A 24,958-nucleotide genomic window follows, 5' to 3' on the forward strand; every position below is an offset into this window, starting at 1 on the left:
CTAATAAATATGTCAGACTGAGATAAGAAAGTTGCACACAAAGCTTTTACTGAAGTATCAGCATCACTTTAGGCCATATGTAGGATATAATCCCATGTGAATAACAGGCATATACAGCAGCCCTTTTGTCTTTGACTTGCTATATAATGTGAAGTTATATATGGACTGGGCATCCCTCATTCCCTTTGCTCAGACAGAGACAGCCCCAGTGACAGCAGCCTATACCAAATCAACAAAATAGCAATATCCAGCGCATACTACAACTTGCCCATCCTACCTTTCTACCAAAAAGTGGTTTCCAAACTCAGAGGTACAAGGAAGCAGAGTATTCTGAAATAAAAATGGTCAGACAGATTTGTGGTAACTTCATTATTTGAAAAAAGAAACAGCTCTACTTATCCAAAGTAACTACTACTTCTCCACAAATCCTTTGTCTAAAGTGCTGAGCCAGCACCTACCATGCTGCTGTTTATAAATCTGCCTAGAAGTCTAACCCAGCTTCACTGAACCCCCAAATAATACTCTTTGCATATGTTTCTTATGGAAGGGACATATGACCTCAGCGAGGCTTGGGAAGCCCGTTCTCACAAAACAGATCTTATTTCCCACATATTTTTACATTCACCACCTGAGAGAAAACACATTAAATATCTCCCAGGTCTGAGCTATCATGACACTAGGGAATTGATTTTCATCACCAAACTGTTTAGCTACTGACCTTCCTCAGCTTGGGTTGAACAGCTTTCAACATAGTGCAGGTGCTTCCTCCTGGAGCTGTGTATTTTTTTCTGTGTCCTGACATGTCAGCTTTTTTATGCACTGTGAAAGCTTTGTCATTCAGCAGTTCCCATTCTCCATGACATGACTAGTGCTACTCTGCTCTATTTCTCCTGCTTCAGATTACCCAGAGTACAACTGAAGAGCAAAGAGCTACCATGCCATGTAGCACATTTTTCCATAATCAGGATTGCGTCTGAATAGAGCCCTACAAGGTCAGATACAAGATCCCTAAATGGTTAAAATCTGCTCCTGAACCATCTTATGTCATGTCTTACACTCTCTCTGCATTTACTGTTCAGTAACAGTGCAAACCACTATGCAAAGAATGCCTCCAACAAACTGGATCTGTGTCTTGGCACTCCCTGGAACAGAGAGGAGCAAGCAGAACTGGGCCTGCCTCAGCTGAATACACTGCTGAGAAAATTTCTGCATGGAAATTCAGGAAAGGCATCTAGCCTCTCCCACAACATACTAGTTACTAGATCAGCTTAAGCTGACGTGGCATGTGAAAAGCAGAAATGCTCCAAGTCTATCAACAGGTACACAGTTGCATTTGGCTCTAACTTTGGGAGCCTGCACATGTCAGTGCTGTGTAAAGTCCAAGTGTGATTTTTTTGGAATTAGAATAGAACAAAATGTTAGTCTGCCTAATCCTTGAGTTTATTCTGCTTTGGATCCATTTCCTGTGGCTTAATTCTGAACAGTGAGTTTCAGTAGCATCAAAAAGATTGAGATGGAAGCTTGAAGGCTTCCCTCTTACCAGCTGAATCTGCTGCAGATGTTCTACCACTGGTCAAGTCCTCAGTATTCAGTGACTGCAGATCTGTGTAGGAGGGAGCAATGCTCGGGCTGCTGGTGTCCTCTGAGTTGGTTGTCCAGCTGCTCTCTGAGGCACGGGCTTGCCTCTCAGAAGAGTTGGAAGAGGGAGAAGTCCAGCTGGGTGCTTTTGAAGCAGACACTGGTTGCAGAAAACAGGTATTGGTTAGAGACATGCAGGGCAGTCTACCCAGAGATCACAACTATTCCAAAGACATGCTAGATCAGTGTACTGGGGATTTGTAAATACAAATTCCAACATGCACAGCAACACAGTTATTTTATAACAAATGCAGAACAACTTAGCTAGTGCCTGACACTGTCACCCTCCAGCTCTACTCAGCTGTCTGCCTTAGATTCCATGCTGCAGGCAGCCATATGCTTTCCTGTTGCTCAAGTACTGGAGAAGCTGTGACTTTTCAGAACAAGATTTCATGTTTCTGACACTGCTGACAAGACCTGAATATGTTTGTTGTGCAACTCAGTGGAGTTTTTACAGCACCACAGATTTTTTTTTAAGTGGTTTTATTTTATTTAATTAAGCATTCCCTATCTGTAACACCCACTCAAATACAGTCATCATCTCAGGAATGCTCTGCATGGAGGGGGAGTATAAAAATTACCTGAAATCGACCTATTAATGTGCACTAGGAATTACTTTTGTTTATGAACATGCAGAATGTAAAGCCCCAATCTGAATATACTGCATAACATTTTTGCTCAGTGTAGACCAAAAATCCTATTCTACTCATTTGCCAGACTTGCATGTCAAACAGTTCAGACCTGCCTAACCATCACCCAGAGCTCAGAACACAATCACACATATCCACTGCTATGAGTTTGTATTCTGTACTCTTTGTATTGCATGCTCTTTGCCCACATCATCACTTGAATGCTAGCAACAATGGGCGGCTCTAGTGAGGAAATAATACTAATAAAAGAAAGTTGTGGTTAAAAAGTCTTCCTGAACTAAGGAAAAGTGTACGGGTAGAGACTAGTTCTAATTTAATATCAGCTTAGTAACTGTTTTCTAAATTAGTACATCTGTATTTAGGTATTAAACCCACAAAGATCTTGATGCTCCTCAAATCTTGCAGTTACAGTGAACAACTACTGACATAGAGATTCTCTTCTCAGTATGTAATAAACAAACAACCCTTACTGGGTTGACAGATACTTTGGAAAAAAATGACAAATTAAGTTAAGGAAGATTTCTCTCTCTCCATCCAAGCGATGTGATGGGACACTTCAACATTATGGAAACCTTGATATGTGCATAGACAGAATATCCAAACAGTGCTCTCTGCCTTGCCTCTTGAGAAGTGTGAATTTATTTTGTATATCTGCACTGATAGCCTCAGGTAAGCAGGCAGTGGTATTTTTATAAGTGTACAGCTGTGAGCCTACTGACACTGAGTGCCTTCTGAGGAGTCATCCCTGAGGATGAGGAGCTGAAAGTCAGACCTGCCTCCTTATTGCACAGGTTGACATCTGTTGTGTCAGACACAGAACCAAAGCCCACCCCTCCTCCCTGCAGTAACTGCACACTGTGTGGTGCTCAGTGCCTGTAGAGAAAGAATGATGAGTGTATGATTGTAATCTGTCAGTTCTTCTCTCAGTCTTTTTGTTAAACACAGCACCTGAAAAGCCATCCTTAAAACTTCAGCTGAAATTGCTTTGATAGACAAAGCACTTTATTTGGACATAGAGGACAAACTGAAAAGCTGAGCTCTGTATGTGGATCACTAACAGGAGCCAAGTGTTTTTTTTTTAAAGTGTGCTTTATATCCTAGAAACTGTGGAATTATTTCATTTTAAAAAAATCTTAGATTTCCAGTGTTTTTTTAAGTCAGTCACAGCAATATGAAAAAAAAGGCTAATTTAGAAACATGTAAGATCTAATAACTCAAATACTGCCAACTAGTTTTGTGCTTTCCAAACTCAATTTTTATCTAAGAAGGCATCTGACTGGACTAGCATTGCCAAATACTTCTATGTAAGGGCATATTAATTTTATTCCAGGCAAGTTGGGCCATCTTGAAAGAACAGAATTGTTTGCTTTTTTCCTTAAAAGAGTCTTGTACTTTGGAAAAACCAAAACCACAGGGAGCTTCTTCCCCAACAGATGTTCTTTAAATTCTTACTACAGTAACCTTCTACCTGTGACTGTTCTAGGTTCCCCAACACCAATTATTAAAACTAGCAAAAGGGCATTTTCCCTTATGCTGAGCCAAAAGACCGTCTAGCAATCTCAAAAAGCAAGACAAGCAAAAGTAAACATCTACACATGTTTAAGATCTCTCTTCAGATGCTTCTGCTTGCTGCTCTTCAGATTCCTGGAAGTGCTGCAGCCAAATTCCTAAATGAGGCAGGGCTCTTGTAGAAATTTTGAATTCAGTCTCTAATGCCAATAGCCAGAAAGTCACAGCCTTTCTGCTGTAGGAATTTCTCAGAAATCTGTTTATGTTGAAAGACCGGTGCCAGAACTATCCCTAAATTGCAAATTCTGTAGCATGCACTGGATACTGAAAATCAACTCACTGATTCCCAAAATGAAAAACGTTTCCTTCAACATGCATTTTACTTTTCTTGACATATCTATGCTTAAAACAATGGACTGGCTTTTAATATGCAGATTTACCTTGAAGCATTAATTCCTTTTTGGTGTTTTGAGGACCTGTTCCTTGATCCCTACACTGTATTACAATAAACCACATTAGCATCATTTATTTTCTTATTACATAGGACTTCAGATTTTTCTGATTTTAACACTGCATCACAGTTTCTAGTGACAGGTGTAGTTTCCAGCTGCTGATCTTGTGTTGCAAGTATTGCCTACTTTCAGAGAGAACAGCACAAAGTAGTTAAGCCCAGATATGCTGTTGGATAGCCTCTCAAGGGTCATGGTAAGAGTCCAAGTAATTTGAGCCATTTAAAACCAGACAAAGCTCTTGGGAAGAAGTGGGCGTGGCTGCCTAGGATGGATGATGTAATAGATCTTGCCTTACTCTAATTACGGTGAGTAAGAATACCTCATTGAATTGAAGAGTGCAGCTAGCACTGATAGAATATGAGACTGTGAGCTGGAGGCCCATTGTGTAACAAATGCAAATGTTTTGTCACCTGCTGGCTGTGATCATTTACAGATTGTGTAGCATTTGTGATAGGAACATTTGGGTCAGCCTTAAAATCTCATTTTTCACTTTGGCAGTAACAGTTTGACTAGGCTGATAATAATCATAACAAAATTCAAATTTCTCCTTTTCCCCACAAAAGGAAAACAGAGAATGGGACACCACAATACATCATTTCTCTGACTTAATATTTCTATGGCCTCACTCAAGAGTTTTTGCTTCTTGAGGAGAAATCCACATGATTTGGCAGCTGTCATTTAACTATACATAAACCTCAAATGCTGAAATATTTTGAATCAAACATTTTGCTTAGCATTTACTCTACCTGAACCTGGCAGAAGGAAGGGTTTACAAGAACATACTAAACAAAATAGTTTTCACTGTGAGGCTTATTATGGGTGCTTTTCATTTCTGTACCTCAGATTTTGACCTTTCTTTTCATCTCCAAATTCTTTGCCTGTTTGTTCAGCCCTGTTTCTTGCCATCAGTCCCCCAACCTCTGTAGCCCCAATAATGCCTTCAGTTTTCCCAGAACAAAAAGGATCCAGCATTAGCCTTGGTTTTGTTTAAAATGTACTTCCTATAGAATAACCACTACATTCCAACTGTATTTACATTGCTATTTTTTTAGACTCTGAGCATTTTGAGAGAAATATTTGCTTTTGGGGAAACCTGTGCCAAAATACTGTAGCCCCAATGTACAGAATCTCTCTCTCTGAAGATTGATCCTCTTTGCTCTCATGGCACTCTGGAAATCCCACTTTGCAATCCCTTTTCAAAATGTATTTCCAGGCAGCCTGGCCATCAGCCTGGGTAATTATCTGGTCAGCTGAGCAGCTGCTCAAGCACATTCAGACAGACAGACAGACGATTTCCTAACAGCGCTGGAGCCCTGACAGGACCACGACCGGGGGTGCTGAGCCTCCAGGACATTGCTCTTCACAGCTGCCTGCACAGGAAACAGATTTCAAATGTGGCTGTCTTTCTCACACCAATCCTTCTGTTTGCACTTAGCCTTTATACTCCTCCCTCCCCCGGCTGGGTACTTGCTATTGTTCCTACGTAGAGTGTTTGCTACTGGAAATGAGTAATTGCTGTCACCTCGGGCTTTCCACTCCGGGTGTCAGCGAACGCAGCTCTCCAGCTTTGCTGCCGCCCATAGAATTAAGTCGTGATCTGCACAATAATGGAGAACAGCTAGGCTGGAGTTTATCCTACCTCTTGCTGTCAAACGTCCCTCAAAGAAAAGGGCCAGAAACAAAGACCTGTCATTTCTGCTTCCCTTCAGAGGCTGTCAGCTGCACTGGTCTGGCTCTTTATCATACAGGGTCCAGAAAAGGAGTGGGACCAGCTCATAAGTAAGGATTTTAAAATATCCTTAGGAAACACTTCCTTAGGGTTCCTATATAGTTCATAGAATAATAGTTTCCCATGCAAGAATTACATGGAGTACATCCTGATCTGACTGTTAGGGCAACCACCCTCCTCCATGAATCTCAGTCAGATGCCAAAGTCAGTGTGTAAATATCCTCCCTCAGTGACATGGATCATACAGGACAAACCTCTACAGGGGCACAAATGAGTGTCTCCTACAAAACTGCAATGCTTTTGGAAAGTCTACTATACTCTCCTCATCTGGATGTCCTAGACCTCTGCCTACAGACTAGTGTCCCCTGTGACTGAAAACACACACCAACAGGCAGTGCTTTTGCTAATCATACACCTTAAGACCAGGCCACACTCCTCCAAGGGTAGGACATCAGGTAATATACCATAAAATTTGGTTTATGGAAGTCTTTTTCTTATGATTAGCTTTATTAAGGTTGAGGAAAGATTTTTAATTTTTGCTTAAGAAGGTGCATTTACAGGTTTTTCAGTTAACAAGGATATAACAACATTAGGAAGGAAATACCAAGTCAGAGCAACCAACAGCCCCATTTGAAAAAGTACATGGCTGTGTGAGTAAGCATAAGGATCACATAGCCATAAAACTAGAGAGAGAGGTAGAGTATCTCAGTTTTACATATTTATACTTCATGGGTGCTCTTCCTTCTCTCCACATCACAAGGATAAATAAGTATTTACAACTAAGAACCAACAAATAAATATAAAGAAGGTCAGAGAAATCTCTTTTAGAAGAGATTCTAAAGGTTCCCCTACTTCTGTACAAAGGTCTAACCACACTGTCTCTAAAGGACTAGTCTGCAGCACCCATCAAAATAGCAGATGGAAAACCAGATGGAGTTTATCCAAAACCCAATCCAAAGCTGACAATCCAAGTTTTCTGTCAGAAGTATTATTCATGTGTTACAGGGAATTCACATGTTTAAAGCATGTCAGAAAGAACTGCTATATTTCAAGATAAGTGCATGCAGTGCTGGAATTAAGGTAAACATCTGTTGTCTTTGTAATTCTCCAGCTGCTAAATCACAAGACATCAGGAAGTATCAAAAGACAGCAGGAAGTACTGATGAGCACTGGCACATTAGTTGCTGGTATCAATGAACAGCTGGCAAAAAGCATATGGGAACTAAGATCGGGTAAAGGCTAGGATCACATTCTTTGGGTTCCAGATTACAAAGGCGAATATGGCTCAGACTTTTTCAATGGCTTTTCATACTCTATGTAAGAAATGTCACTGCTGAAAACACCTCTATGCTCGTTCCTCATGAATGCATTTTGGCAATCTCCAAGACTTAGTCAAGACACAGGTGGAGTGAATCACAAAAGGCTTTAATTTTCTTTACAAAAAGAAAATATTTCTTGTTAAATCCAGAAGGATGCTGTGAGCCCTTTTTGAAACTCTGATAACATTAATTGTGTTAAAATACAGTGCAAACTACTCAAACCTTTGAAAAGCCAAAGAGCAAGGCAAAAATCCTGTATGCTCTCATTGTACTTTGTTATCTTACTGGAACAGACCTTCTCATTGCTTTTGCCTCACCTGTTTGTGGGTGGGTTGATGAAGCACTGGTCCATGGTGCATCTTCAAACTGAACCCAAGCACTGATGGATGATGACAGATCAGTGCTGGGAGACACATGGTTACCAGAATCCACCTTGGGCTGCTCAGCTGCCTCCTCCAGCTCTGAGCAGAAAAGGTCTTGAAATCCTCCATTTGCATTGTGGTTCTCTTCTGAGGAAGTGTCAGAGGAATTAAAACATTTCACTGGAGGCGCCTCAGTGCTACCTAAAATAGAGGTAACATAGAAAGATTTACAGGATTGATCATTATTTCATTGTTTTTTATTGAAACATCTAAAATTTGCCACTAAATGTAGGAGTGTTTCCTTCACCTAATGCAGTTTTTGGATTAACACTGGGCAGTCTTGCACTTGATTTTAATAGGTGAGATGTCCTCCATGGCTGGTTGGATACTGTCTTGAATTTTGAAGCACAGATCCAAAAGCTGTAGTAGATCTACATTACGTCACACAAGGAGAGTGATTTGCCTTTTTGGCCCAAATTCTCCTGTTACATAGGGGTAGCAGGAGATAATTCAATCTCTGCACAAACTGCTTCCACTTAGAAGGCAAGCTCTCTCCCATATATATCACATATATATGCTAGATTTATGCCAGTAGTTGGTCCAAATCAAACAAGGAAGTCTCACCAGTTCCAGAGAAAATCAGAGCTCTTACCTCGTGGGGGAACAGGGAGGAGCAGCTCGTCAGTGAAGGACACCCACTCGGACTGGTGGGAGGCAATGACACTTGTCAGAGATGTCATATTCGCAGCAGGTCACTCATCTTCACTCAGGGATCAGAAGGAGGAGGAAGCAGAATGGGAGAGGTACAGTGAAGATGAGCCAATAGATGGAAACACCTCCTTTGCACTTTCTTTTCAACTGCTGTTAAGACAAGAAAGTAGATGATTTCTTCTAGAAAATTAAATGGGAGGAACTAGTGCCACCATTTTTTACAAAATAGAATGTTAAAACAATTTATGTACCATTGTCACAGCACTGTCAAAGCACTACCACCTTTTAGACAGGAATGTCACCTGTGTTTAGAGGAGGGTTACACTTGAGCAACTCCTTCATATAAAGCAATCATCTTCATGTTAAAACAGTCCATCACCAAAACCAATGTTTTAGTCCTTACTCAAGGAGCCATGCCTCTCGTGATCCCAGCAAGAGCAGATGAGGAGATTCTCCCAGGTTTAGCAAATTTTGATTATGATGTAACTTGATCCCCACTCTAAGCTATCAACATGTCTTTGCCCACCTTGCTGCTTACAATGTCTAATCCCTTGGCAGAGTAAGCAATAAACTGCATGTTTCATTATCAACAACAATTATGAAGCTGATTCTGGAACGAGGATGAGTGGCCAATGACTCTCATCATGGTCTGGGTATAGAGATCTGCCCTCTCATCTAGATGTACCTTCCACTCTGCTGCTTGACTGGAACTTCAAATCTAATTTTAAAAACCATCTTAGACCTTGTCCAGAGTTAAGCATAATTTTGCTGTAGCTCAGCAAATGTTTTCACAGATGTGAAAACTGAATTTAGTAGGCCCTTCAACAGTACGCACCTCACAAAGATCTGTGAATCTGCTAGATGGAATGGAGCACTGGAAAGTGCTCTGGTTGTTAGCTAGTAACTGGGAGGGTCAGGTCCAGGCAGAGACATTCTCTCTGACAGGAAACCACGACCACCTCAGTTTTGCAAACCACTTCAAAACTCTTGGAAGACTCTTCCTAGGAAATATGCTAATTCTGTCCCCAATTATCTCAAGCACTGAAGCTCTTGTTGCCATGGTGTTGAAGTACTTGAAAATACTGAAACTCAGACCTATTTGAAAGAGCTTTAAGAAGCATTTCTTGGCCTCCTGTCTCTCACCTAACTAAAGGATTTTTCAGGGTGAAACTTCATGTTAGTGTACAAGAACAGATACTTCACTGAGACTTCTCTTTATCCCATATTAACAAAATTTGGGCCTAAAAAGCAGACATATTTAAATGCATTCAATCTTTTAGCATTTCTGAAGGAGACAGATCATTAAATAGCTCCCAATATTATTATTCTCCTCAGGGACACAAAGTCCTTTGTCAGCTGAAGGCAGATCAGCAGTCAAGAAAGAGCTGAAAACTTCCAAAGTTTGGAAGTCACAAACCTGCCTGACAACTAGAATTCCTGTCTGAAGATGAATCTTTTTGAGCAGAATAGAATGCAAAATGTACCATTTCCTGCAAACACATAAAAGGATTCCCAGAGATAATCCTGATGGTTAAGTGCAATCTGATGCCATAAGACTGATCCCCTTGCCATAGACTTTCCAGAGGCTGTGTGCCCCTGACCAGTCACCCTGCACATCTTACCCTTGTTACACAACCAATTCCCTCCTGCAGGAGGAACAGCAGCACTTGGGCCCCTTTTTCTGCACTGCCATGGCAGGACCCCTGTCTCCATGCAGTGTGGGCAGGTACACCTGCCTGCCCTGAAAAATATCTATTTTGGGTGCTGTTAATAGAAACTACAAAGCTAAACACAGAAGCAAGCTAAGGAAAAAAATAAATCAGATGTTTAGGGTCATTTGGAGGCCATATAAGGGAAGGAGAGGATGACCTTGGTGTCTTGTTTTCCTCATGTGACCAATTAAGCTGTTTGTTTTGGTCTTGTTTAAATATCTGTAACTAAGTTTTCTTTTCCCAGACAACTGGATACAGACCCTGCCCTTTCTCCTGGAAAAGTCCTGACAGAAGCATGAAGTGGCAGGAAATGAAAAAAGAAAACAGTTTACCCCGCTCTGTATGCACAGAGACTTCAGTAGAGCTCATTTTTTAATTTCTTTTTCTTTTTAATTTCAAGGGGAAGAAAGATATGAAAGGAGGCAGGAAAATGGACTGTTTCAGCAGAACAGGTATGTGGGAGAATTACACCATTATTTTAAGATGGATTTCCTCTAGTATCATACTGCCCTGTGACAAATATAATTCTTAAAATCCACTTAGTACCAGACAGCAAAACTAGCACTTTAAAATGGATAGTAAGCATTATAAGCCCAGAAAAGCATCAAAATACTGTGCATTGAGGGTTATACAACTTTCCCATGACTGGAATTTTCTAGAGACTTCTGAGTTTGGTAAATAAAAGAGATTTTGTTGACTTATCAGGGTTATCATGCCCTTTAGACAAGCAGCCTGAAAGAGAAGAAAGGCAGTCTGAATAGCTAATAACTTCAAAGATATTCAGAATAGAGGCATTTTGAGGCTGCATATGTTAGGTTAAAAAAAAAAAAAAGAAAAGATAGAATTTTGCATTTTTTCAACATTCACAAAAGATCCTCAATCCTACCCCTTGACCTAAATGCCTGTATAGAATTATGAATCATATATAGTTAACACCTGTGCAGACTATGTGGAAAAAATACTTCATCCCCAAACTTCACCTCTCATTCACTCTCCCAAATCCTCCTTTGAGAAAGATCTAACCCCATCCCACTGTGAACCAATGGGCCTCAGCCAGCACAACACCAGTGCCACTATGCATTCAGTCAACACAACGATGCTGCAATCTGCAGAACCACTACAGAGGTAAATCTCTCCAGAAGAGCCCTGAATCCTCTCTGTACCAAAGCAGCCAGCACCACTATTTAAACACTGCAGTGAATACTCTGCAAGTGAATTTCAGAGGGTTCCTTCCTCTTCTTCAGAAATCTCAAACATCTCTGGCTATTCATAGAGGAATGAACTTTGGAGCCTACTAGGACTAAGAACAAATGGATCCTCTAAACTCTAAGTGAGCTACAATTAAAGCAAAAGTTTATGCTGCACAGCCCAAACACATTTCTTGGAACAAGATATTACCAGGCCAGATCAACAGTTTTTTTCTCTCTACACTAACAGGATTATTTAGATTGTTACTTCTGGATTTGTGTTATGTGCACTAGGCGCTTAGTGCTGAACTGGTTAAAAAATAGTAAGCTAATTTATCAGATTTTTGGTTAAAAAATGTGAATCAGAAGTTTGTTTGTTTCCTGCTATTACACGGTAAATACAATGTTTTACCTACCCAGTGATCCTTACCACCAATTCCAAGGCAGTGACTTGACCATGAGGAAAGAAAACTCTCTAAGAAGCTGCAATTTCTGCTTCAGGTGTCCCTTCTTCACGTTACAGTTTCACAGTGGTGCATGTAAATATGAGTGACAAGTAGGTGACAGTTATTTCCAGGTCTCCAAAAGGTAGAGATCATAGAGCTGGAACAGAACTCTGTGTATCTTTAGTCCCCTCAGTGTTTTGATTATACAAGCCCTTTTGAAGACTGATGAAGGTTTATTCTAAAATGACAGACCTGCTTTGATAACTAGAAACCTCTTATTTCAAAACTATGTAAATTCACAGACTACAGCCATTCCTTCTTGTGATGTGATTACACATCTGTCCTTTTGTACAACTCCACTCTAGCAGCAGATGAAAAGGAATAGCATTGTCCTTCTCCCTTTATCTTGGAAAACCAAAATCATGTATTTGAGAAGGACACACATAATTATCCAGAAGTCTGACAGCCAGCACCTTGTACAATGAGCCCTCACTTTAGGGGGGACCTTTACACACTATGTGAGTACAAACACCAACAGTACTAATGTTGGTATGTAGAAATGTTTGTGTCATTACTGAGGCTTAGAAGTATCAGAAGTATCTGAAATGGATTTCAGAAGTATCTGTAATTGCATGGTGTTTTTGTAAACATACCATTCCAAGTATTTAATTACTCATGTGTTTGGACAGCAAACTCAAACAGTTTCTCAGTAGATTTCAACTCTGCTGAGAAGAAACAGCTTAGCACAGTTAATAATTTTAAGCACTAAGGGTCATTTCTCCAATTGCTTCAAGTTACATCCATATGATGCAGGCTGCAGTTGGCTTTCTGATCACTACCCAGAGTTACTAGGTTACAGTTATATGGGAAAACAGGAGAAAAAAGTCAGAATAAAAATACTGAGAATGAAATTCAGTTGTTTGCTTTCTTGTTTTCCAAATATATCAATTGCAAGCTTGTGCTAAGCACATATACTCTATTGCCTTACATGGCAACATAATTGAAAAAAATCCGTAATCCATACAGTGATTCTGTTTTTCTTGCTTATACATTCCCTTACAATCTCAGGAACTGAAACATTAACTGGTTACAGTGGTTTGCATTTGGTTTTTAGGAGACCATTGTGGGAAAACAACTAGATAAGCTGTTAAATTTCACTTAGAAAGAAAAAAACCTAAGCCAAAGGGACAGTAAGAAAAGGAAAGACTCTGACCAGGGCTTTTCTTGTAACAAACAAACTTCACTCCCTCCAGGAAAACCTCAAGGAAAAATAATTTTATCTTGACCATGTGTTTGGCAAACCTGTACAGATGAAACTATTCTGGTAGCATGAAGTGAGGAATGATTGCTGCCTTGGGCAAATTTCCAAGTGAGAGAGAGCTCATGGCTCTTCCTCTCGGCTTGGCCTGTAAATAAACACTGACCATCAGCACATCATGAGCTGAATAATAAACAAACTCCAAATTGGAACTCTGTTCTCCAGCATCAAAACCAAGTCCCAAGTACTTCAAGGTGCAACAGCATAAACAAAACACAGTGCTAAACAACAGGAAAATAAACCAATGAATTTAAGAAACCCAGTGAAATAAAGGAAGTGGATTTAGATTTCATTCTTACTGAAAAAAATCATTTTATCAACCTCTGCCTAAATGCCTGAGGTAAGTTTACCTTATGAATGACCTAGATGATGACAGGAATAAAGTTACATTTGGTTGATTATGGTATTTGCAATATTGACAATATTTTCTCCACATATACAGCTCTGGCAGCTTGTAAATTGCCCTGAGAAAGTCTCTGATAAAACTCTGTCTTAGATCTTAGACCAGTTTTACTTACTCTGATACATGCTTGTATATGAGCCCCATGACTTCAGATGTAGCTTAAAAAGTTCAGTCACTACCTGCTGCATGTAACACACACACAAAAGCAGAACAAAAACTCACCATATGAAAGGAAGAATTAGGGCCCAAAGGGAGACAAATGGACATGCCTTATGGAACTCCTGCAGCCTCTCTGGGAGAAAGGATGGCTTTTCCCATTATGGATTACACCTGAGTGAATGGTAACAAGATTTGCTCTGCAGAGCCAGAGCAAATGCTCCTTGTGCCATTACAAGGTAGGTCATTAGTGCTGTCTCCTGGTGATTTGAGACAGAGATGGGGCAAGGTGGAGTGAGGTACTGAAGGGGACTAGAGCTATCTGGCTCTCTGAATGACAGAAAAGCAGACTGGTGGTCTGCCTGAGCCCAGGACCCACTGCAGCCACCCTAATGACCATTCTCAATTATTCCAACAGATACAAAGTGATCTGCCTAAATCCACACTGCAAGTCCATGGCAGAAGCAGTGTTAAAGCTGAGGTGACCTGGAATGACCTTATTTTCTCCAGCACAACCAGCACACATAAAAGCATATGCCACAAACCCACATCCCAGCTTTCCTGGAAACTCACAATTAGAGACAGTAAGAGAGGAGAGTCTGTACAGGACGCATTGGTAAGAAAGTCACAAGCATCTCCCCCAGGAATATTTGCGTCAAGGCTAATATCTGGAAGGTCAACAGCTGCTGTTTTCTCTGCACCAAAATCTTTCTGCCACACAAGCTCCTCTGATTTCCACAGAGAGAAGACACCTAAAATGCTCTCCTGCAGGCAATACCAGCATATTTAGGCAGTTCAGAAGGCAATAATGTCTCTCCTGCCAAGGCCATGCCTCAGAAATACTTCATGGATTCTGGATGTCTCATAATGAGAGACAGAGATTCAAAGTCAGATGCTGGAGATAAATTGTACAACCTCCTCTATTACTTGTACTCCTAAAAGTGTGAGAAATGCAGAAAGACACTGTAAAAGACCAGCAGTGAAAAAAAAAATAGGAATTTTTATGTATTTTTTATTTATTTTTACTATTAGAAGAAATATACAGCGGGCAAAAACCAAGGGAGGATGTGAGACAAAATGTTTGACAGTGATAGTTCACATAACCAGTCACCAGCAGGAAAACAGAAGTTCTGCATCTCAGGACTTTCAGTATAGCTCACTCTGGGTACATGATTCATTCAAAGTGTAAGTGAAGCCATGTAATTGCATGGGAACTTGAAGGACAACTTCCCAAACTGCCAACCTTTCAACTCAAACTAGAATCTGAGGCAACAATCAGAAAAATGCTTCTTCTACCATACAGAGCAACAGTGGAATAAAACTAGACTGGGACAAGATCACAGGAAAGAGGCACTGTGTCAATTTGTTTAGCAGAACATTTGCATCTCTAAAATCTGGCACTTTTTTTCCCCCCAGTCAGTATTTTATAAACAGGAGAAAAAAAAAAAAAAACAGAAGAAAAAACCACTAATTTAAGATTTTTCCTTCCGAAAGACTAGAATAGTTCAAGTTTTACTTTGTTCAGCAAAATTCTGGTGGTACTCATAATAGACAACAGGAAAGGTAAATGCAGTAAGGGAGGAGAGGTTGCTAACATCCCCTTAGGAAAGGGTGGGTTCAGGGTCCTTACTACTCCTCCTTGTTTTCTCAAGGCCTCCACAGGGCAGAAGTCCAAACCAGCACCCAGATTCCAGACTTCACCACCTGCCTATTACATTTGTCACAGATTCTTTTCTGCTTCAAGATGGTGAATTTGGACTGGTCACAACTATTGCACAACACAGTAGTATAAAATTGACTCTCCAATCCACAGTATGTGGAGGGAACTGTGTTTAAGAATTGATTTCTTCTTTCAAACCTCAAAAAGTGAGTCATACAAGGAATGTGTGTTTCAAAAGAAAATTCCCACTGAGTGACCTGGTTTGCACATCTGATATTGATGCTTTCATATGTTCTCATTTAAATTCTGCAGACAAGCTAGCCAGATGTATTCCATTTACCAAACCCTCCAAAAGATCCATTATTTTATTTGCTGTTGTGATGATGATAAAAGTATTTTTTTAAGTTACCTCACTAACACAAAAAGCACAATGTTCTACAATATTCCACAGAAAGCACAGTGTTCTACAATTATTCACTGCAGAACCAACTATGCCACTGCAGCCTGACATCACTGAAGACAGCCATCAAGAAGCGAACACAGAGCATAAAATCCTATCTACCTGTCCTTCTTCTGTACTGGGACTAATGACAAAAGAAACAGGGAAGGGAGTAAGCTATCATAAGTTTACTGGAATATCATGCTGGATGACCAACACTCTTTCAGAAAACACACAGCCTGGCTTGTAAGAAATGCCATCCTGTTGTGACAGATATTAACTTTCCAGCACTGCTTATATGCATTGCAACAAATTACTGCATTTCAAATATTCACTGTACAAATCAAAAGCTGATCCTGCTTCTATCAGTAAGGATGGTAATTCCATTGTGGAGTGTTTCACCTGCACAAATGAAATCAGGGCTTTATTTTCTGATTACAAATAAGTTAAATGCTAGAAGATGGGTAAAAACACCTTCAGTGAAGATGGTGGGTACAATTATTTGCCATCAATCAGTATCAGTTAAACTCTCATTTTGACTAAGCTGGTGGAAGAGCAAAAAAAGGAACCCCCCCCCCCCCCAAAAAAAAATCTCCAAGAAAGAAAGAAGTCAAGCCCTCAAGCCCTCAAACACTAGCCACATTCAAGACAAGGGAGGAACTGAATACTGAATTCTGTAGAGAGATGCTTCACTGGAGGCTGTATGCCTACAGAGAGGATGGGCATTGATCTGTCTGAGCTGTAAGTATGCACAGAATGGGAGAACAGATTCAGAGTGAGAGAAAAACACAGAATCCAACTGTGAAAGCATCAGGAAGACAAGGACTATTGAGGAAGTGATGCAGCCCTGAATGAAAGCAAAGAAGTTTTCTTGTGCTGAATGTTGGCTGAAAAGGGTGATTAGGAACACTGGGTGAGAAAGTCATCTTCTGTTCAAGCCTTCTCTGTATATCCATGTAGCTAACAACTATTTACATATAAATAATTTATCTATAATTGTATTTCTATGTGACATCTTTTATAACTTCTAATCTGTATCAGCAGCACCTTTCCAATGAAGAGTTTAAAAAGGGGTTTTTGTTATAAAGGAGATCCTTCTTGATTGTTATAAAGGCAACGTTAAAATGTGAAGTTGTCTCCCAGTTTATGGAAACCCTGCTTGATTATTTAAAGCCAGACAAAAACCAATACTCTGGAGGAGATAGAACAGGGAACAAGCTTGCCCTAGCAGAACATTCTTTCAATGATCCAACCCGTCTTTCCTCATTTCCAGTGTCTGAAGAGTTAAATACAACTTAATGTGATGCCAGGACACTGCAGTCCTTCAGGGCAACCCACAAATATCATGTTTGTTGTCACTCTCTATTTCAGACAGCCTAAATATAGGCCCATTAGACATGATGGTTCTATTCCTTTAGCATGGCTACTCCTGTTTCAAGAGAATGAAAAAACAGCCCTAGAAAAAAAAAAAAAAGCTTGTGCAAAGATTGAATTTAAAGGTACCCAGTTTTTTATATAATATTACCAAAAATATATCTGAAGTAGAAACAAAGTTCCTGACAAGTCAAGTTCATACACAGTACAAAAAGAGTTTGTTTAAAATGGTACTGTCTAAGGCATTTGTGCTTAATTGTATTTGTTTAGTTGTCAAAACATAAGAAAGTTTTGAACTTTTGAACAAAACATAGAAAGTCAAAACATAAGCACAGTATACTAGCATGACGTAGAACAGAGGGTATGAGAAAATCCTTCACTTTTTGTTGTTCGGTTTTATTGAGGTTTTGGGCTGATTTGTTTTTGCTAACACACACTGATAAGTGGTAGTCTATGGTAGCACCCTAATGATAGTGCCTGTGAGACAGCAGGCAGCCTTTTGCATTCCAAAAGAGGAATCCAAGACACAGGGCCATCTATCTAGGTGAGATCTTTTAAGTGATGCAGAGGTACATGGGGTGAGTGATGCAGGCCCCTCTTGCATATGGAGGCAGTAAGGCACTTGTATTTTATTACACTCAGTGTTTTGCTGAGGAAGCTGCAACAGGGAGACAATGCAAGTCTGATACCAACTGCAGGAAGGAGGACTGGTTGCACCTCATGCTAAAAGGCATCAAATAATTAATACCAACATTACTGCATGGCTTCCATGAGATCATCTTTTAATGGTGAGCTCCAAGCACATTCACATCAATAGCCTGGACTGGATACAGGGAGAATCTGCAAACTTTTCTGGGAAAAAAAAGAGTTGAATGCTGGTGTCAAGCTCTGAGCCTGTATGTAGTGTGGTAAACTAATACAGCTGCCTCCATTCAGAGAGACTGGACAATTCAATTGTCCGGTCAGAGATGTGTTATTTAGGAGAGGAAAGCCCAGATCTGCCAAGTCTGTTCTACCTCAGTTTTATTCTCTTCAGTGACACTTGAGATTCTGGCTGTGAATGCCTCCAAAGTAATCCATGCACTGATCAACTGAGCATTCCTCATGCTAAACTCATGTACTGGATAATTTAGGATAAATTTGGGAGCATGCACCTGATGCTTCCACCATGTATAATTCTTATATATAGAATGTAAGTTTTAGCCAGGTAAATAAATACTTGAACTGTGGTGAACTTGAAACAACCTAGCAAGGATCAGAGAGAAAGGAGCATTTCTGTTGGCAAGTTTCTGTTGTTAGGAGCAGCTGGCAACTAAACAGCAACTAATCATTAAACTTCATGGGCCAAATTCTTCCTTACAGCTATTCAATTGAAACTGCTCTGTTAGAAAATAAACAGGTCTTGTGCTGTGGAGCTTGACCAGCTCTAATTTCAGCTTTGCAGCTAGTAATACTTTTCTCTTCAAAAATGCTTGGTAGATGTTTTTTCATGCATTTCCATCACCCACATAACCACAAAACCACCATGAAGTTCTGCAAAACAGTACCTTCTGTTCACCAGATGCCCCTGATTCAGATAGCAAAATTACTGTATTGTATAGCCACTCTCTATTTCAAAAGTAAATTGAAGATAATTCTTTCATTTCATTTTAACAGCTGGCAAACCCAAGAGTCCACAGAGAGAACTGGTTTCTATAAATATTCATGTCTATAAATGCCAACTAAAACTTGGCCTAAAAGAGCATAATGAATTAAGAAGCAGCTCATCAAAAAGACATCCTTTCTCTCCAGCTCACCGGGCAGGTCTGCTGGCCCTCAGACCAGGAGCTCCACTTCAAATCTCAGCTCTGGAGCACACTGACTGCTCTTTGAATATCAGCATCGTTTTTAACTACTAGAGCACCTCTGTAGGATCCTGAAGCACACTGGTCAGTTCTGCCCTCTGTTTCAAGCTGAAGGAGTTGTGCTGAGACATTTAGTTCAGTTACCTTAATAAAGCAAGATGAGTCACACCTCCTTTAACTCCAGACACCCAGTCAGATATCTGAGATAGTCACCTGAGGCTCTGCTTATAGTCAGTAGAAGGAGCACATCATCTCCAGGGGGTCCTTTGCCTGATCTATTTTCTAATGAGGTGAATCCCCCTCCAAGAAGAATATGGTAACTAACTTAAACTTGCATGTCTTTTCTCACACCTAAGGGTGTAAACTTCAAGGAAGTCTTACACACATTTCTAGACATTTCACTGAAGGTGACTGACAAACCTTAATATATCACTGCTAAAAAATATTTTCAGCATTATGGGAAATACTTCCTATCAAAAAAGCACCTATTGAAGAATTTTTGCAATTGATGAGAGCAAAAGCTCTTTAATTTTATGGTTTCCCTTCAGAAACTGTATCTCTATAGAACTGATGTATAAGAAAGCCATACATTCCAGTAACCTACTTCTTTTAAGATAAATTCCTATTTAAAAAGCACTGTTTGTTTCTATATTTATCTAAGGGACACATTGTCCTACCATTGATGTCTGCTATTAAGTCTTTCAGTATCATTCTAAGATGTTAATTATTTTTCTTGTAATTGTTTTTTCTGTCAATATATAATAATGATTATGCCAAATTTAAAAATGGGTTGTCAAGTTGGTCAAGAGGCTATATCCTAAGTTTACACTAGTAAACAGCATAAAACCTTACCAAGGACCTGAGTGGTAGAGTGAAATACTTAGCATTAAGGGCACCACTTTCACACTACCTTTTTTGTGGTTTTTACTAACAATTATCTCCAAAATGATCCCGTAGACTGAATTTGCATTAGCACTTGGAGTACATTAAATGAGCTCCTCCTGCTCAAACAGAATCAGTTTATATGCATCTTTTTTTAGATGCAGAAATGCAGGTGATCAGGACATTCATTTTAAAAGTGCATTCGTGCTCTAAATAACGTGCTCATGTATTTTCATCTATAGTTTTTTCAGAAAATAAGAGAACTCTGGAACACTGCTGTGTGTTCCCTGGTATTGTCACAGGACTGCATCTTTTAAATTTTTTCCATCACAGTTTCTGAAATTGTACTCCCTTTTCAGTTTTGAAAAAAATAGGATGTTCCACACCATTCACCTTATTTGAACATTTAGAAGACAGTGAAAATTGATGGCAGAAGTCAATAGGGAATACATAATCCCTTCCTGGGAAGCAGTCTCACCCACACAGACACCTGTAGATGGATTTCTGGCCCTGTTGAAGGTCCTGGTAAACCTTTCACCACGTACAAGGACCAAAGATGTAATCCCTGAAGTTTCCAGATGTACCAGCTGAGTTGTAAGGCTTCTAATTTCCTAGGACTCAAATTCTTGTGGTCATAATTACAGCTAGTCTTGAAGACAACACATGCTCATACCCGACACATACAATGACAGGCATTCCTTCCTTGAGGTTAACCACTTGTGAAGTTATTACATCCATTAGCAGAGTTCACAATCCTGTAAGAAAACATCTGTCATGATGGACTCCAAAGAAATGTACTAACACATCTGAGGACAAAATAATCTGGTTTTGCAGTTGAATACTTTTTTTTTCTTTTTGTAATGCAACCAATAGCTCAGATAAACTGGCCAAGAATTGCCTTTTGAAGGTTGTCCCTTCCTAGCTCAGTTGAAGTGATTGTCTTAGTTAAACACAACTTTTAGATGGCAAAGATTATGTTAGAAGACTGCCACCACCACATGAGTCCTTATAGTCCTATAGCTTAGTTCCTCATACCGTTTTGGTTTTCCAGCTTCCAGAGAAGGCTGATGGTATTGCAAAGAGATCCTTTAACAGGGCTCCAACAATTCAAAATTGATTCTGTTAGCTTACTGCACAAAGCCTCAGTGCAGTACCTGGTTAAAAGCTGCATGAAGAAAGGGTGCCAAGTGTCAGAGCAGGACAGTCCACAAGCCACGACCTTACAGCTGATGCCACCTTGGAAACTGTCTCACAGACTGGAAAAGTCACTGCTTCAGGGGCAACAGAAGCCTTGCAGAGCAAAACATCTTGAGAGGTTGATAACACACTTAGATACCACTTCTCATCTTCACTTGCTGATGCCAGACTTGAGATAGCTGAAAATTACGGACTCTATAAACATGGTGTATTTAGCCCACTCACAATATGGTTGTAACCCACACACAGTCTGGGTTTCCCAACCAGGGAACTGTACCAGCTGCTAGTTCTTCACAAGATAGGTGGCAAGGCAGCACAAACAAGGACTCGACATGGGGAGTTGGCCACTACTGAGATGTTGCTGTTACCTTTTTACCTTGCATCCCTTGGACTGTAATCTAAATCAACCACACAGAGTATTAATTGTGCCACTGATGTAGTGAGGGTTACAGGGAACTCAAGGAAAGCTCTGCAGTTAAAAACCAAGGTATGCTGTTCTGTTCTTAATGATAATGAAGGACACAAATTATAAGAGCATACAACTGGTCAAAACTGAGAAACACTGCATCGTGTGGGAGAAAAAAAATCTGACCCTTTTTTCTTACTGGAAAGTTTAATGGTCATGCTCCTGATGACACTGGTATTTTAAAAATAATTTAAAAGCCAAAATTATAAAAGAGCAGAGTTGCCAGCTGTATTCCTAACATATAAGGAAATCTGTATGTTAGATCTGCTAGGGAATTACTGCTACTCGCTTTGTACTTTAAAGCATCATAGGAATATAATGAAAAGCCATTAACAATATACAGAAAAGGTCAAATATTGACCTGAAAAAAAGCATGACATAACAAAGTAATTCATAGTGAACACTGCTTTAAATTATAATCATTCAAATCTGAAAATTCTCGGAGAAGAGACAACCTAGCCATTAAGAAACAAAGTATTTAGAGAAGTCCAATGTGTTGCATAATCCCCCATAATACATCTCATAGAGATGCGGGAAGCTGCTCTTTGAACTTTTTGGTGATAAAACAAACTTTATTAAAATAAACCTGTTTATCTGGACAACATTAAGGCAAAGTGCAGATCTCACTTGTCTGTGTAATGCAAGGTATGTTTCCATCCCCTTGGCAGAGAAAAGAAAAAACAAAAACAGTCACATGCCAGAATTAGCGAACACAATCATTTTCCAAGCAACCTGTAGTTTGAAATTTACTTGCCCAGACTAGTAATTTGCAAAATACACATTTCACAGGAGACAAGAATGATTCATATCTGATTCACGAGAAATGTCAATGTTTGCCAAATTTTTGCCTTGACAATACTAAAAGTGCCCTCAAACCAATACTGCAATATTATCCTAAGGATATTTCCCAGCAAAAGGCACAACTAAAGTATGAGAAGACACGAGCTGCAAAGCATCGTGCAATCTACTCAAGTAGTTGAGCATTTTTAAAACTTTTGTGTCTCTGGAAACCTGAAGTCTCAAACAGATTAAGCCATTGGAAAGAAAAAATGAAAAAAGCTGAGGCTGATTACAACAAATTAATCCACAAAACAATTAACAAAAATCAATAGAGAAAAGTGGAGATGCAGCACAGAAAGAATATTTAACACATGAACTAAACAAATGGGCAGAGAGAAGGCTGTCTGATCGTATATCAACACAAAAATCCACTTTGCATGGAAATGTGTAATTTGAGCATTTTAAACCTACAATTTAACACAGCGTATTCAAACGCGACAACAGAAAGATGAGAGAGAGATTTTTGTTTGCCTTGCAATATCTGAACCGCAGAAAAGCGTTTCAAAAGCAGCACAATTCAGCGGACCCAAGCAAGAAAAAAATCCAAACCATGAGTAATTACATAGAGCAGCTGAGGGGTAGGTGGATACGAGCAGCTTCCCCGCGCTGCTGCTAATGAGCCTTAACCCTTCCGCAGCCATAGAGCACCGACCCGCTGCAGGCGCACAGCCGCGCATCCCGAGGGGCGCCGGGCTGCCCGGCACCGGCACCGTCCGCGGAGAGCGGCCCTGAGGGAGCCCGGCACCGGCACCGTCCGCGGAGAGCGGCCCTGAGGGAGCGCGGCACCGGCACCGTCCGCGGAGAGCGGCCCTGAGGGAGCGCGGCACCGACACCGTCCGCGGAGAGCGGCCCTGAGGGAGCCCGGCACCGGCACCGTCCGCGGAGAGCGGCCCTGAGGGAGCCCGGCACCGAGGGGGAACGGGTCCGCGCTCGGTACACAGGGTCGCGGCCGGGAGCGGTGCCTCGACCCCGGCCGGGGAAAGGGCCGGAGCGCGGAGGAGAACCCCAGGCGGCCCCGCTCCGCAAGCACCGAGGGGCAGGCGGCGGCCCCGGCCCCGCCGGCAGGGCCACCTGCCTTCACTTTAGGGCTCCTCGGCTCCAGTTTCTGAAGCGCTGCCCGCCAGCCCCGAGCCGCGGTCCCCCTTCCCCGAGGCTCCGCAGGCAGAGCACGGGGCTCCCCCCCGCTCCCCGGCCCCGCGCACCTACCGCCGGCTGCTGCTCCGCGGCCGCTGCGGGCGCCCTCCCGGCGCGATCACCCCCGGCCCGGCCCGCCCGCGCCGCCGCCATTGGGCGCTCCCCAGAGGCGGCGGCGCCGCATTGGCCGGGCCCGCCCCGCCCCGCGCAGAGCCGGCCCCGGCCCCGCTGCCTGCCCGCCCCGCAGCGCCGGCACCGCGCACAGGTGGCGGCGGAGCGGCCGCCTCGTCCTGCACACTCCCCGCGCTGATCCCTTCCAAGTTTCTTAGGGCCCATTTCTAAGTACGATTCAAAGGCAACGGAGTTCGCCGTCTCTGTTCGCCCACGCGCAAAAATAAATAGCAATGTGCAAATAACAATCGATAATGCAAACAAAATATCCTTCTGCGGGCATGCTTAAATACAACGCTATTTATTTGTAACTGGTGAGTTCGTGTGCACACTTTTAACACCAAGTAACAGGCACCTCACTTCTTTTGTTGGACCCTGATGAATTTCGCAGATTATGGATTAGGCAGATATAAAAGTTAATACAATGCCTATTAACCAAATTGTGCTTAAGCTGTTAAACTGTAAGAGTATTACAAACCTAATAATATAAATTGTATGGTAATTTTAATCTTATTTCTGCCTTTAAATAGTTCAGAGAGCAATTTACATATGAAAATGTCTTTATGGAGAAATTAACTTCTAACCCCAGTACCATTCAGAGACTCCAGCTGAAAGCAAGCTTATGCAAAATGAACATGTGCACCATTAGCCCAAACGTGAGCGCAGATGTGTACATTTACAGCCATTAGCAGGTTTACAGAAGGACTCTGGAGAGCTGAGGGAGTAGCAAGTCACCAAAGAGCTTCCTAGAAAATTGAACCTTGCAAGCTGAGAAATGTTATTGGCCATTTGCAATAAACACGATAATAACAGCCTTAATTAGGAATGGGGACTGACTGTAAAAAGAAAAAACAAAAAAAGAAGATTGCAGTTTTATTCTTCTCTAGGTGAACTAAAGAGTTCTAAAAAGTGCAAACCACTGGGAAAATCTCAAATGCAAAGTGCAAGATAACCATGGGATTAGAGCTGATGTTCCACTCAGCAGCTTGGCACGTCTAGTTCACCTGGTTGTTTCGAAGAGGCTTTCCTGGTGCGGAGCAGTGCGGGAACACATTACAGAGAACACTCGAACCGAAGCGCAAAGCCCCCGTGGCACAAGCGGGGGACACGGCGTGTCCCAAAGCACCGACACGAGTGCCAGCTAGAGGCGGCTGGGGGAAAATAGCACACAACAACTCCAACACTCCCAAACGGGACTTGCTGATTCCGTCTTATCCAGCAGTAGAAGATGTTGATTGCCCAGACAAAGCCAGTCACCTGGAAGATGTTTAGTTGAATAATCTGCCCAAATGGATTTAG

General features: G+C 41.2%; 1 protein-coding gene across 1 annotated transcript in view; it reads right to left on the minus strand.

The window, feature by feature from the left end:
• The window catches only part of STON2 (stonin 2), a 67,616-nt gene extending 43,921 nt beyond the window's left edge, over positions 1–23,695 (minus strand). Inside the window, exons 1-4 of the mRNA XM_054635323.2 lie at positions 23,561–23,695; positions 8,372–8,580; positions 7,675–7,920; positions 1,541–1,738 (exon numbers count right to left, since the gene is read on the minus strand). Coding sequence (XP_054491298.2) covers positions 1,541–1,738; positions 7,675–7,920; positions 8,372–8,459 — 532 coding nt within the window. The 5' untranslated portion in view covers positions 8,460–8,580; positions 23,561–23,695. The remainder of the gene's footprint in view (positions 1–1,540; positions 1,739–7,674; positions 7,921–8,371; positions 8,581–23,560) is intronic.
• Positions 23,696–24,958: the final 1,263 nt, after the last annotated feature.

Source organism: Agelaius phoeniceus, chromosome 6 (genome assembly GCF_051311805.1).
Source record: "Agelaius phoeniceus isolate bAgePho1 chromosome 6, bAgePho1.hap1, whole genome shotgun sequence".
Classification (NCBI taxonomy): Eukaryota; Metazoa; Chordata; class Aves; order Passeriformes; family Icteridae; genus Agelaius; species Agelaius phoeniceus.